General features: G+C 40.9%; 1 protein-coding gene across 7 annotated transcripts in view; it reads right to left on the bottom strand.

Annotated features, from left to right (window-relative positions):
- Positions 1-12,147, bottom strand: part of LOC124307756 (tight junction protein ZO-1) — a 74,808-nt gene that overhangs the window by 52,125 nt on the left and 10,536 nt on the right. For 6 of the 7 annotated variants that reach the window (XM_046769795.1, XM_046769804.1, XM_046769798.1 and 3 more), the window contains exon 3: positions 1,720-1,921. In XM_046769795.1, the coding sequence (XP_046625751.1) occupies positions 1,720-1,921 (202 nt within the window). Of the gene's footprint in view, positions 1-1,719; positions 1,922-6,507; positions 6,999-12,147 lie in introns of those variants that run through there. The other variant, XM_046769796.1, reaches the window with a different exon arrangement.

Raw genomic sequence — 12,147 nt, forward strand, 5'->3', positions numbered from 1 at the left:
TCCTGAAGCGATCGAGCTTCGCCACTTCCTCATACGCCCATAATTCCATCGTTGCATGAAGCGCGTACGCGTGGATTCAAGAATTACCGATGCATAACTTATTCGGTGTACATGATCTTCGATTAACGTGCGTGCGATACTTTAATAAAATTATTGTACGGTAATAACAATTTCTTACTTGTCGTGTTTCTGTGTGTTTCGAGTTGCTTTTACAATTCTTCGTATTATCGACATTTGATTTGAAAATATTCATTTCTTTAGTCACGATTTTTGGGGAAAACAATGTATACAAAAACTACAACGATAACAGACAAACAGTTGTTTTGTAAAATTCGCGCGTCGTACAATCGTCGTATAGACGGTACAGGGAAACTTGGAGAATTGGATTATAGTTGTTGAAGCCCTTCGTCTCTTATACCTACTCGCGTGTCTGCGTCTATGTATACATACTAGACCTATGTATTTACTCCGTTAACCACAGACTCCACAGTTAAAGTTAATACCAAGCGGTTCTTAACAGCGGGAAAGTATGCGGTACCTTATTGAAAATCGTAACTCGTTACGCATGTGAGATTTGAAATAATAAGCGAAAGAAAGAAACTACCATATTATTTTAAGTGGCTTTTAACATTTTTATACCCCTCTCTGAGAAACAAATGTTATTCTACGTACGTATTTCAAACAGTCTTGCATAATGCGGTACATTATTAGTATAATAAATTGACGGAGAAAATGATTTGAGGTGATATTTGGGACACGCGTTTAATAGATGAATCACGGACACACCCCGATTAAAGAATGAAAGACAAAAATAACTGTCTAACATTAAATCCGTGTTCGGTCTCAGACCTTTTATTTCTTTTTATTTATTCTAATCTAACGTCACACTTTCCGACTTTGTTAACCGTGGATCATACAGCGAACTGATCTTTGTGATATACTTTAACTATATCAGATTGGACCATTAAGGAGGATTTGAACGAACTTGTGTCGGGGTAGATCTATGCATACAGATGCAATATTATCAGAGACATCTTTTAGGTGAATACAACCATCGACCTCCGTTGCAGATTTCCACTTGCTCTATAGTGGTAAGCCAAGCTCGAGCAACGGTGAGTGGTAAGTACAGAAACGGGGAACGAAAGGAGGAACTCGGTACTCGGTAAGTAGGTGGAAAGCTGTATCGACTACGCGGTCGATAAGCTGTGCTTTCAAGCTATTTCACATTCGGATACGTGTAGTACGTGTTACACACGTGCCATTAATAACAACCAGAAACTACTACGAGGGTATCGAGTTGCACGTACACGAATGAAAAGCATTTCGTGATTAAAATACAGTCCTTGAAACTAGCAAGCAGTATAAAATTTCGTCCATCTATAGTTGCATTTTCGACATTTTACTCCAGCCTTCAACATTGGCAAGTAACATTTTATTTTCCAGTTCCTGAAATAACTGAAAGAAAAAAAAAAAAAAAAAACAATTCATCAACCACATCAACAACCGTGAAATCATTCCCACAATCCGCATGTTTCCAATGAAATTCAAAGCCAATCCCATGACCCTGCAATGTCCAAAACGCATCTGCACTCGAACGTGAATGAGAAAAATGAATGTCTTCAAATAGATTGTAACGTCTCGACGATGATCGATCATGATCATAGTCACCTATACTTGTACCGATAGAATTTGACAAAGGTAGGAATAGTGTATACTAACCGGTTCGTCGACGGGCTCGTCAAGCACCTCGAGAATGGGGTCGGACGCAGCGGAGATGACGTTGGGGTGCGCGTAGGACGCCCTTTGATTCGGGGGCGGTGGAGGTGGCGGCGACGACGAGGGTGCAGGAGACACTGAGTGGCCCCGATGAGGCTCGGAGAATCCCACAACGCTGCTGCACCTCCTGGACTCGACTTCTGCGCTGAAGAAGAAAAGTTTTCTATAAGTATAATTAAACTCGCGAGATTATCCCACCATTCGTCGATTCGTTGATGATCGAATTTAATGATCGTTAAATACGCGATTTTTTGGGTGACAAGTGATCATTGACACGCAAGATAGAGAGACGAGGGAGACTTTTTTCCCTGCATGGAGTGCAGGAGCAAAAGTTAAAGCAAAGTTGATGATTGCTTGCACTGCAAGTTTCAGGGTTTAGTTTGTTGTTAGTCAAACAACGAAATGGTAGAACACGTGTTGACACAACGTCGAAACGAAGACCAAGAAATGATCATCGCCACAACATCGATTGAGCTGATAGTATGTACCGAGTATACACCAATGCCGCTTCACATTTGTATAGAATTTTCTTTTGCACTTATATGTAGCACTATCAAATCACTGTCGGTTTACCAAAGTGGCACGTTTGAGTTCAAGTTGCACCTGCACTTTTTACTTACAATTAGCACCATCAAACAAACTTACGACGAGCCCCAGCGAGTTGATCGTGTTTAACTACCCCTTCGGTGCGGCAGCGATAACGAATAATTTACCAAAAGGTATAAGTTGGGGAGAGAGAAATCATCCTCGTATTCGGTATCAGTGGAATTGACTCCAAAGAGTGGGTCAAGACTATCAATCCTACCGATTATCTGTCTTTTTGATTTTCGAAAGACAAAGTTCAAGGAGTAATCCGAACCGCGAGTATTCATAACATTTCAATTCATCGGGATTGTTATCTATCATCATCACAACTCAATGTTTCCATTTCAACGTAAGTGCAGTTCGGTGACGATTGTTTGAAGGAAGTGTTTTCTTAAAAAAGGCGAAATTTCACTTTCGCTTTTTCCCCTCAACATCACCTCCCGAAGTCATTGCAGACGTGGTACTTTTTCATCTTTCGATGCATCGTATAATGCGTGCCTACTTATCATCATTGAGGTCAACCGGTGGACCTTGAATGTCCAAATATATCGTTGGGCCTTGGGATTATCGATCGAGGGTCAAAAAAAGGAACCTTTACATAACGAGATGTCAGGACGCGTGACCACGTGACCGGGTGACCTTAGCACTACGCAACTCACAAACTATTCATAGAACACGATCACTATAAGTGTCTCAGTTAGATTAAAATATGATGAAAGTTTTATGAGGTTGTGGTTCATACAACACAATCACAAAACTTGGTAAAACATACGCTAATTTAATCATTTTCGGTAAGAGGTATGAATAGGTCGTGGTTTTATCTTCTTGTCAGTTCGTTTTACGAGTATTTACTATAAAACTTTGAATCAGGATTTTCGGTATAAAACTATACTCGACATTGCTCATCATTTACACGATATCATGAAATTTATGATTCCGTTGAATTTCTCTGTTATTCCGTACCATTCAAATATTTAAATTTCCCGTTACTTGGATATTAACATTGAAATATTTTTATTCGACGAGATAAAGTGATCAACGATATTTTTTTTAACACGACCCATGTACATACATACGTAAGAGACAACCTGTAAATATGATCCTTTAGAGAAAAACGAAATGCATGACGCGACAAAGGATTGAAGAATAACGATTCAAATTCTGCAGACTGAATGAAATACTGTTCAAATATGCCTAATTTCCAGAATACCCAAGACCCGAAGTCGTTGTACAAACAAAGCGACGAAGTTAATAAGGAAGAAAAAATGAACGGAGTAGACGAAACGGTTGAGCAACTGCTCATACCTCATAATCGAGATTCGCCATCAGCGAGTCTGAAAGAAGGTAGAAAACTGTACCAGTACATCGCGACGGGAGTAGGTCAGTTTATGATGATAAATATAAAAAAGATGACAAACTAACAATTCGATATAAAGTTATATGCCGGCCTCGATAGAAAGATAACCTGATGAAATGAATTTTCGAACATATAGCTGGACTGCCGGCACTCCAACTGGGCATCGTCCTTGGTTGGACATCACCAATGCTGCCTTATCTGACCTCGAAGGATTCGTTCGTGGTCGTTAACGAGGATCAGAGTTCGTGGATAACGTCGTTGGCGGCGTTGGGTGCGTTCCTGGGTGCACTTCCGGCTGGTAAATTGGCGGACTACATAGGTCGTCGAAGGTCAATACTGACCGTCAGCATCCCGTTCCTCGCCTCTTGGATGATGATCATACTGGCTAAGGACATATGGGGAATATACACGGGTAGATTATTCGCCGGAATTGGTTGCGGTTCGATTTGCGTGTTGTCGCTGATGTACGTCGGCGAGATAGCCGAGACCTCGGTAAGGGGTCCGCTATCGTCGTCCTTCGCGATCCTGATCGCCTGCGGCATCCTCTACGCCTACGCGGCTGGCGCGGTCCTGAGTTACCGGGCGTTCGCCGGTTCCTGCGGCCTGTTGATCCTCCTCTTCTTCGTCCTTTCGCCCTTCCTGACCGAGTCACCGACGTGGCTGCTGCGCCAGGGACGGAAGATCGAGGCCAACGAGGCACTGCTTAGACTGCGAGGACCCGACTTCGACACTGAATCGGAAGTGGCCTGTCTCCAGTTTCACCGGCAGTCGAAGCAGGGTGGAATCAGGGATTTGGTGGGAACTCGGGCGGGAAGAAAGGCGATGACGGCGTGTCTGGGTCTGATGTTCTTCCAGCAGTTGTCCGGCATCGATGCTGTCCTCTCCTACACCGTCCTGATATTCCAAATGGCTGGTAGCTCGATCGAGCCGTTTATAGCCACGGTTGTGATCGGCATCGTCGAGGTCGTCATGTCCGTTTTAGTCGCGCTAATAATCGACAGAGTCGGTCGAAGACCGCTGCTCATTGTCTCCGCGGCCATGATGGCGATCAGCCTTGGCGCCCTCGGGTACTACTTCAAGATGAAAAGCTCCGGGTGGGACGTAACCGGCGTCGGATGGATACCACTGGTCTCCTTGACCCTCTACGTCGTCATGTTCTCCGTAGGTTACGGATCCATACCTTGGACGATGATCAGCGAGCTTTTCCCCCCTGAAACAAAGGGTGCGGCGAGCAGTATTTCTCTCTGCGTTAACTGGGCCCTGGTATTCGCCGTCACGAAACTCTTTCCTACGATGATGACGCATCTCGGGGAGAGTACGACCTTCTGGATTTTTGGCAGCTTCATGGCGCTCGCTAGTGTATTTTCAATCCTGTTCGTTCCTGAGACCAAGGGAAAGTCCTTGGAGGAAATTCAGAGCAAACTCGAGAGGGGACGTGGCAGGATTTCTCGTCCTGACGTTAATATGGGAGTGAACGTGTGATATTGAATTTTTTGGGCGAGAATCAGATCGCGGAGAATTGGAATGATTACGACGAACACGAACGAGATTCTCAATCCTGTCGACATCACGCTGGAATGCTATTCAATTGCTTCTTATTCTATGTAATATCATGGGTGTCCATGAGTGCAGTTTTCTTCAAGTGCAATTAGGTAAAAAGTCAAGTGCATAGACTTGCTGTTTATAAATATAAACTATTTTATGATACGATATTCAAGATTAGCCGTTGTCTTTCGTAATTTCCGTATAGCCTAACAAAATGTTCAAGCGATAGAAGATACCAACAATGAATATTATAATAAATTTAATATTTTCTTCATATTTCGATCGTTATTTTTAACAATCACCTATAGTAGAATATACATATAGTAACGATAATAAAAAAATTTCCGCTGAAATGATGAGAAGGTGTAAAGAGAAACAAACGTCGATGGTGCAGTAAATTCCAGGGCGTTATAATAAATTCGCGTATATGCAGACGTAATTGAGTTACGTGCAAGTCGGTGAGCGGTTTAGAAGTGTTTCTCCTAAGGCTTTGCAGGGCATGCAATATGACACTACCTTGTTGAAAAACAAAACGTGACACATGCAAAAAGACTTAGCTTTACAGCCCTTCGATCGTTTTATAACAATATGTAATCAAGCATTTTTTCTCTATCCTATTTATTTCGTCAGAAGAACGGTCAACTGTTTGCAAATTCGCAACGTAAAATGACTGAAAGTAATGATTTTAAAGACTGTAGCGATTGATCGTAGAAAGTGAGGAATGTTTTCTCTCGACCTTATCTCGGTATACATATACAGTTTTCGGTATGTTTAGGTCGAATCAAAGAATTCCGAATTTTTACGTTTCAACCTTTCTCAGAAAACTGTAAAGATTTTTTATTATCGTCAAGGCGCCAATTAGATTACAAAGAAATATACATTTACCAATAGATATAGGCAGCACTTACAATTAATTACTATCAACCTCATTATATGTGAGGTGAAGCTTTCATGAGAAAGAGTTCCAGATTAAAAAAGAGACATCAAACTCGGTGATTATTCGTTAAAAATCCAAATCATATACATGGAATGTATATTTCTTTGTAATCTTGTTGTTGCTCTAACGATAATAAAATGTCTATGTAGTTTTCTACGGAGGGTCGAAACGTAAAATTTTCGACTTCTTTGAATCGACCTAAACTCACCGGCAACTATGCACATTGATTGTAGAGAATCGAGCCCAAGCCAAAGGGTAACAGGTTTTATTTCACCAGCACGTTAGACGCGAGGTTTTTGAAACTCACCAAAGGGTATGAGGCGAAGATTGGGGGGATTGCGAGGTCGAGGGTGGTCCCCTGGGTCCCGGTGGGCCAAGGCAGTACAACGCGTTCAAAGGCACGAAGTAACCCAGCTGGGCAGGAAGTGGAAGAGTGTTGTAACCGGCGTAGAAACAGCGCTGGGTATCATTGGTGTACATCTTGGCCTAATATTAAGGACGAAGAGTGCCTTAATCAAGGCGATATCACTTTCCTTTACTTCCGGCAATAAATCCAAGCACCTCTCGCACTAATTGGTGTCAAAAATTCGTCTGCGGTTATTTAAAATGTTTGAAATCAACCACTTCTACGAAACATCGACACCGGTCTCCGGGAAATTAAATTTGTTCGAAACTTTGGCCACCGATTTTGCATTTTCATCGTTACTACACCTTCGCAATATTGTCAAAAATTCGTACAACAGCATGATCGATTTGTCACATTCGTTTTTTGAATTTTTCAACAGTTCTATTAATCGCTAGAATTTTTGTTGACCACAATTGCGGAAATAGATCGAAAAATTACTTTACCCCGAATTAAGCGGAATGTACGAATGATGGAAAAATGAACCAAAAATTACGTCGCAATCGAAGAAACGTATGAAACGCGTTTCTCTATCGTCGCACGCGTTGTGACTATCGGCCATAACAATTACGGATCTCGGTATAAACGATTTCACGACCGGTCGTCTCGTGAGCTTTTTTTCCACACGGACACGTACGTACGTAACTATACAGTATGGGTACGTAAGTACCATACTATGTAAGTACATACCCATACACATTAAAGCCGCGTCAGCGATAGAGATCGACTGAGTAAACGAACTAGAGATAGGAACAGTGTCTAGAGGCCCAAATAAATTTCTATCACCACGCTGAAGAATGATGGCCCGTGATGCACTGTGTTTGAAGAGTTTTCAACTATTTGTTATAATGCGGCTAAGAATAGATGGGTCATATACGTAAACACATAGGTATATATGTGCGGGCGTGTCACAGGATGAAATAATAAATGAAAAGCGTGACGCGTACTGTGAACAGAGCCGATAGTTTCTTGTACCGTAAATATATTATTATACGTAAATACGAAACGGAAATTGACCAAAACTGTTATCGGTGAAAAATAAAAATTACTCACAATCGATTCGTAGAAAACAATTTTAGCTATACGTGAACCAGAATGTATTTCAACGTGTTATACGAGCTATGCATAAAAGTCGCGATGTGCAAACAAGCGTTTAGCAGGTTTCAGAGCGCGCCGATCACTTAATAATTGGTGCGAAAAGGGTCAGCTGGCGAATAAATAAACGAGCTAGTTACCTCGAGGGTTTAGAAACCTCTCTTCCGTCGTAATCTTCTTGTTATACAGGAGGATTAAAATTACACCCGTAAATCACATCGCTTGCTATCTAATTGTAAATTTGTATACATCGAATCGATCGCTCGGCGGATCTTTCATGATTGAAAAACAGCTAAGCTATAAAAAAGAGGATAATTGAAGCGGTGTCAATTATACTAACACCTGTAATACAGAATCGAAAAATGTAGAAGTCGAGTGAAACTTCTACTTGTTGGAAGTGATTATAGATACTCCTCGAACATGATAGCAAGAATTTTCCACTCGCAAATGTCGAAAATATGTTACAATTAGTACCTACACAGTATGCATACTTGAAATGACTTTCTAATATACAAAGCGTACAATAAAACGTATGCAGACAATTTTCAATCAAGTACTAACGAAACACGACTAAAGAGTAGAGCAAAACCGTCCCGCAAACACACCAAAAATCCAATTCCAAATTGAAAAATAACGAATAAGAAGAAGAAAAACAAAAAAAAAAAAATTATCAAGATACGACCTGCGAAAGAATTGAAAACTGAGGAGAAGGATATGAAAGTTAGAAAATTTAAGTACAGCGAGGAGAAATTATCTCCGAAGGAGGATGGCGCGAATTTTTGAGGCAGCGCGAAGCGAGTGACGCGGTTCGGTTCGAAGGCGTCGCGACGACTGACCCCGAGGACGACGACGACGCATACGACACGGGAAAACGTACGGAACTGCAGCAGTAGCAGACGACAAATGGAGCAAGTAAGTGAACGAGCGAGCGAGAGAGAGAATAAGCGCGGAAGAAACGACGCGCGGACGCCGCGGGCTGCCGACGCTTCTCAAAATAACGAGGGTGTCACAGCAGCAACAGAGTCGGTAGCTGCAGCCGTCGCGTCGTCTCCAAAGAGTTCTGAGGAGATGCTGAGGAGACTGGACCGGAGTTGGTATAGTCGAGACGTGCGCCGCACTCTGGTTTCCACGTATAATACAAGGGTTCGACACTACGCAGCTTATACGCGGTATGCGGAGCGGAGAAGAGACGCCGAGCGTCCCTCCGCATCGCAGCGTTGTTAACGCGGCAATGCGACGTCGCGACGCATAGCGACGCATAGGTTATAGATATATGTGTATATCTCTGGGAGTTTAATAGCGGGTATACGACTCATCGCGTCTCTCCAATTTTAGTCCGTGGTTTGAACTGGGAAACGGACGGATACTCGTGATGGGAATCAAATTGTTGTCGTGGTTGACGCACTTTTTTCAATCTGAGATACCCTGGATTTTTCATAAAATTTATATGGACACCTGTTAATTATAGATGTGTAACGAATGCGCAAGAATAACGATTATTTTTACAGGGTATTTCTCGAGAAATATAACTAAATACGAATTTAAGATACGTTTTTAGAGACCGATCATTGCAGCGTAGCGCTGGTTACTTTGTTACACGTATCTTTCGTGAAATTTTATCAAACTTGCGTACGTAATAACGTAAATGGTACTCGTGGCAACAGGTGAGAACGGACGCACGATAAAGAATTCGATTTTTCTTCGCTGGGATTAAATTTTGTTCTATTTAATATAAAATATAATTTTCTCGGAATAAATATCAAATCCTAAGACAAGTTCGGTTAATTACTAGGATCACAAATTTATACAATTCATATTTTCCATCCAAAGCCCCGAAAAAAAACGCGAAATCCTGACCCGATTTTGGGGTTAACTCGATGTGTATAATACAACCTATCAATGAGTTAAAGAAATTAAAAACTTCCGGATTCGAGGAAGTGCAAATAAAACAAGGGGTAATTTTTAAAAAAGAACAAGGCATCGGGGTTCGAATCCATGAACGGTATTGAGAGACAGGCGTTTAAGACTATACAAATGCGCGGGGTATATCTATAGATAGACCAAGGTGCATAGACGTATAGCATTTCGTGTTTCTACTCCAGTCGATTAGTCCAAAGCCTATCCATCTCAAACTGTATACCACGCATCCTCTGGCTAAGCACAAATGATGAATTACAACCAGCTGTACAGTTTTAAAAGACGCCCGCATTCAAGAGAAAGCATGGATCAGAAACTTGGCGCAGCCTGCATGCGGGATGTCTTAAGTGATTCAAATTTTCAGAACATTTGTTACATCGGTTCAAAGATTCTTGACGGTTTGTCTGCATTTCAGTCTCGTTATTTCGCTTTCGGGTATATTTATATACCGAGAGGTTTTTTTTTTCTTTTTTTTAATGCATATACAATATGCTGCGACAGAAAAATAATTCGAAATAAAAAAAAAAATGTCTTTCATAACGATGAGTAATATATAAAAATGTAGGATTTTTTTCTCGAATTGATTTTTCACCGGAAAATATTTGTTTTCCTTCCCATATTCGATCACTTTTCCCCAAACCTGTATTGATTTTCGCCCTTTGTCATTGTACCATACAAATGACATGCGTAAAATACTGCTCTTTTCAAAAGAGGTCAATTAAGACGAGATTCCGCGGTAGGTAAGTATAACGATTTCCAAGAATTATATGCTACTTAGTCGAATTGTGCCCGAGAGTTTCTCAATGAGACTCTCTACAACCATATAATAATACCTGCGCGTATACAAGCGTGAGATTCCAGCAGCAGGAACTTGTTCCTATCCCGCATGGTCACCGCCAGTGTACTGGTTTAGTTTGTTAAACGTTATTCCTTGAATTCCCCCATCAGGATTCTAACCGAGACGTTATAGGAAAGAAAAACGGGGCAGCATTTTTCCATCTCTTCTTCTGTCGGTGTCCTTTTATTCTGTATCGAATTCATTACGCACCTTGTCAAGAAACTATGGCAGAAATATTTCTCTAAGCTACATACCGAAATTTAATTTATTAAACCAACAATCGAAAGTATATTTATCTGGTACAATATCGCAATTCTTACAAATTCAAAGCTGCGATTATAAAAATACCGGTATTGTAGTGATTATTATTACCGCGTCATGAATGATTAGATGTCCCAAAAAATTAAATAACGGTTTTTGTAACGGTAAAGGAGATTGACAGATTTTAGAATTAAATTTTTTTTTTGTTATTTTCTAAACACTGTTATATTACCAAAGTTTCGCATCACCGAAAAAATCAAGTGTAATCAAACACATTACTATATGTCGCAGCGCATGCACTAAACCAACTTCGGTGTCAAACGCAGTCCACAAGAATCGCACTTTGTCGAGAAACCCTGTCGTCAGATTTCGGGTTTTGCGTTCACTGCAAATATCTTATAGAGGCTACAATTTCCTCGTCGATATCGAAATGTAACACGGAGACGAAATTCGAGGAAGAAGGATTTTACCACTCGTAACAGATGGTGAATTGCGAGTATGCGACGTTAAAAAAAAAAAAAGAAAAAGCCACTTGGAGAAATGAGAACATTTTCTCCTTTGCCTACAGCAAAATACTGCCCGTAAACATTATTACCGAGATAAAACAGTTTTAGAACTGCGACATAAGTTGCGGATGAAATTTTATGCAAGATTCAGTACGCGTCGTTCGTTCTTATAACAATACCCGGTATATTATACAACCCCATTCCAAAGAGGGAAGTTTAATTGATGAGATATGCTGCGGGAAGTTTATCGTCGGGACGAAAGAACGGAAAAGATCTTATTCTAATTTTCCACAGAATCGTATCGTGAATCAGCAGTCTCGTTTTAATTAATTTAAATAACAAATAACAACCCTTGATCTTTGTGCGCGTGTTGATTTTTTATTTACAGTATAACGAACGCACGAATCGACTGGCAAAAAATTTAATTAATAAATTTGAACTCCGAGAAATTCCTTAAGCGTATTTCAAGGAAGGGCACGAAGGATTGAACCCTTCGGCTAACAGCTATACAACGCGGGGTTTTGCATAATATGGTTATAAGCTTTCAACATCTAGTGTAGATATATATCTATATTCACCCTCGACGACAACGGCTCAGTCTAAAGCAAATATTATAGATCTTTCCCTTCCTCGTAGTAATATACTCATCGTTTGCACAGTCACGTAGCACTCTCTTTTTCGATCTCTCTTGCTCGTTCTCCGTTTCTCTCTTTCTCTCTCGCTACTCGGTGGCCTGCGTCTGCAATAATTTTCCTGCACACCGGGTGTAATATGATGTTTCTAATCCTATAATGCGACATTGCCCCGACCTAGTCCAACGTCATCATCCGGTAAAACGTACAACACAAACTTAATCTGAACCATGGTTTGAAATAAAAAGAAATCAAACGATAGGATGAGAATATATTCAGCCAAGTGTTTCCGAAG

Source organism: Neodiprion virginianus, chromosome 6 (genome assembly GCF_021901495.1).
Source record: "Neodiprion virginianus isolate iyNeoVirg1 chromosome 6, iyNeoVirg1.1, whole genome shotgun sequence".
Classification (NCBI taxonomy): Eukaryota; Metazoa; Arthropoda; class Insecta; order Hymenoptera; family Diprionidae; genus Neodiprion; species Neodiprion virginianus.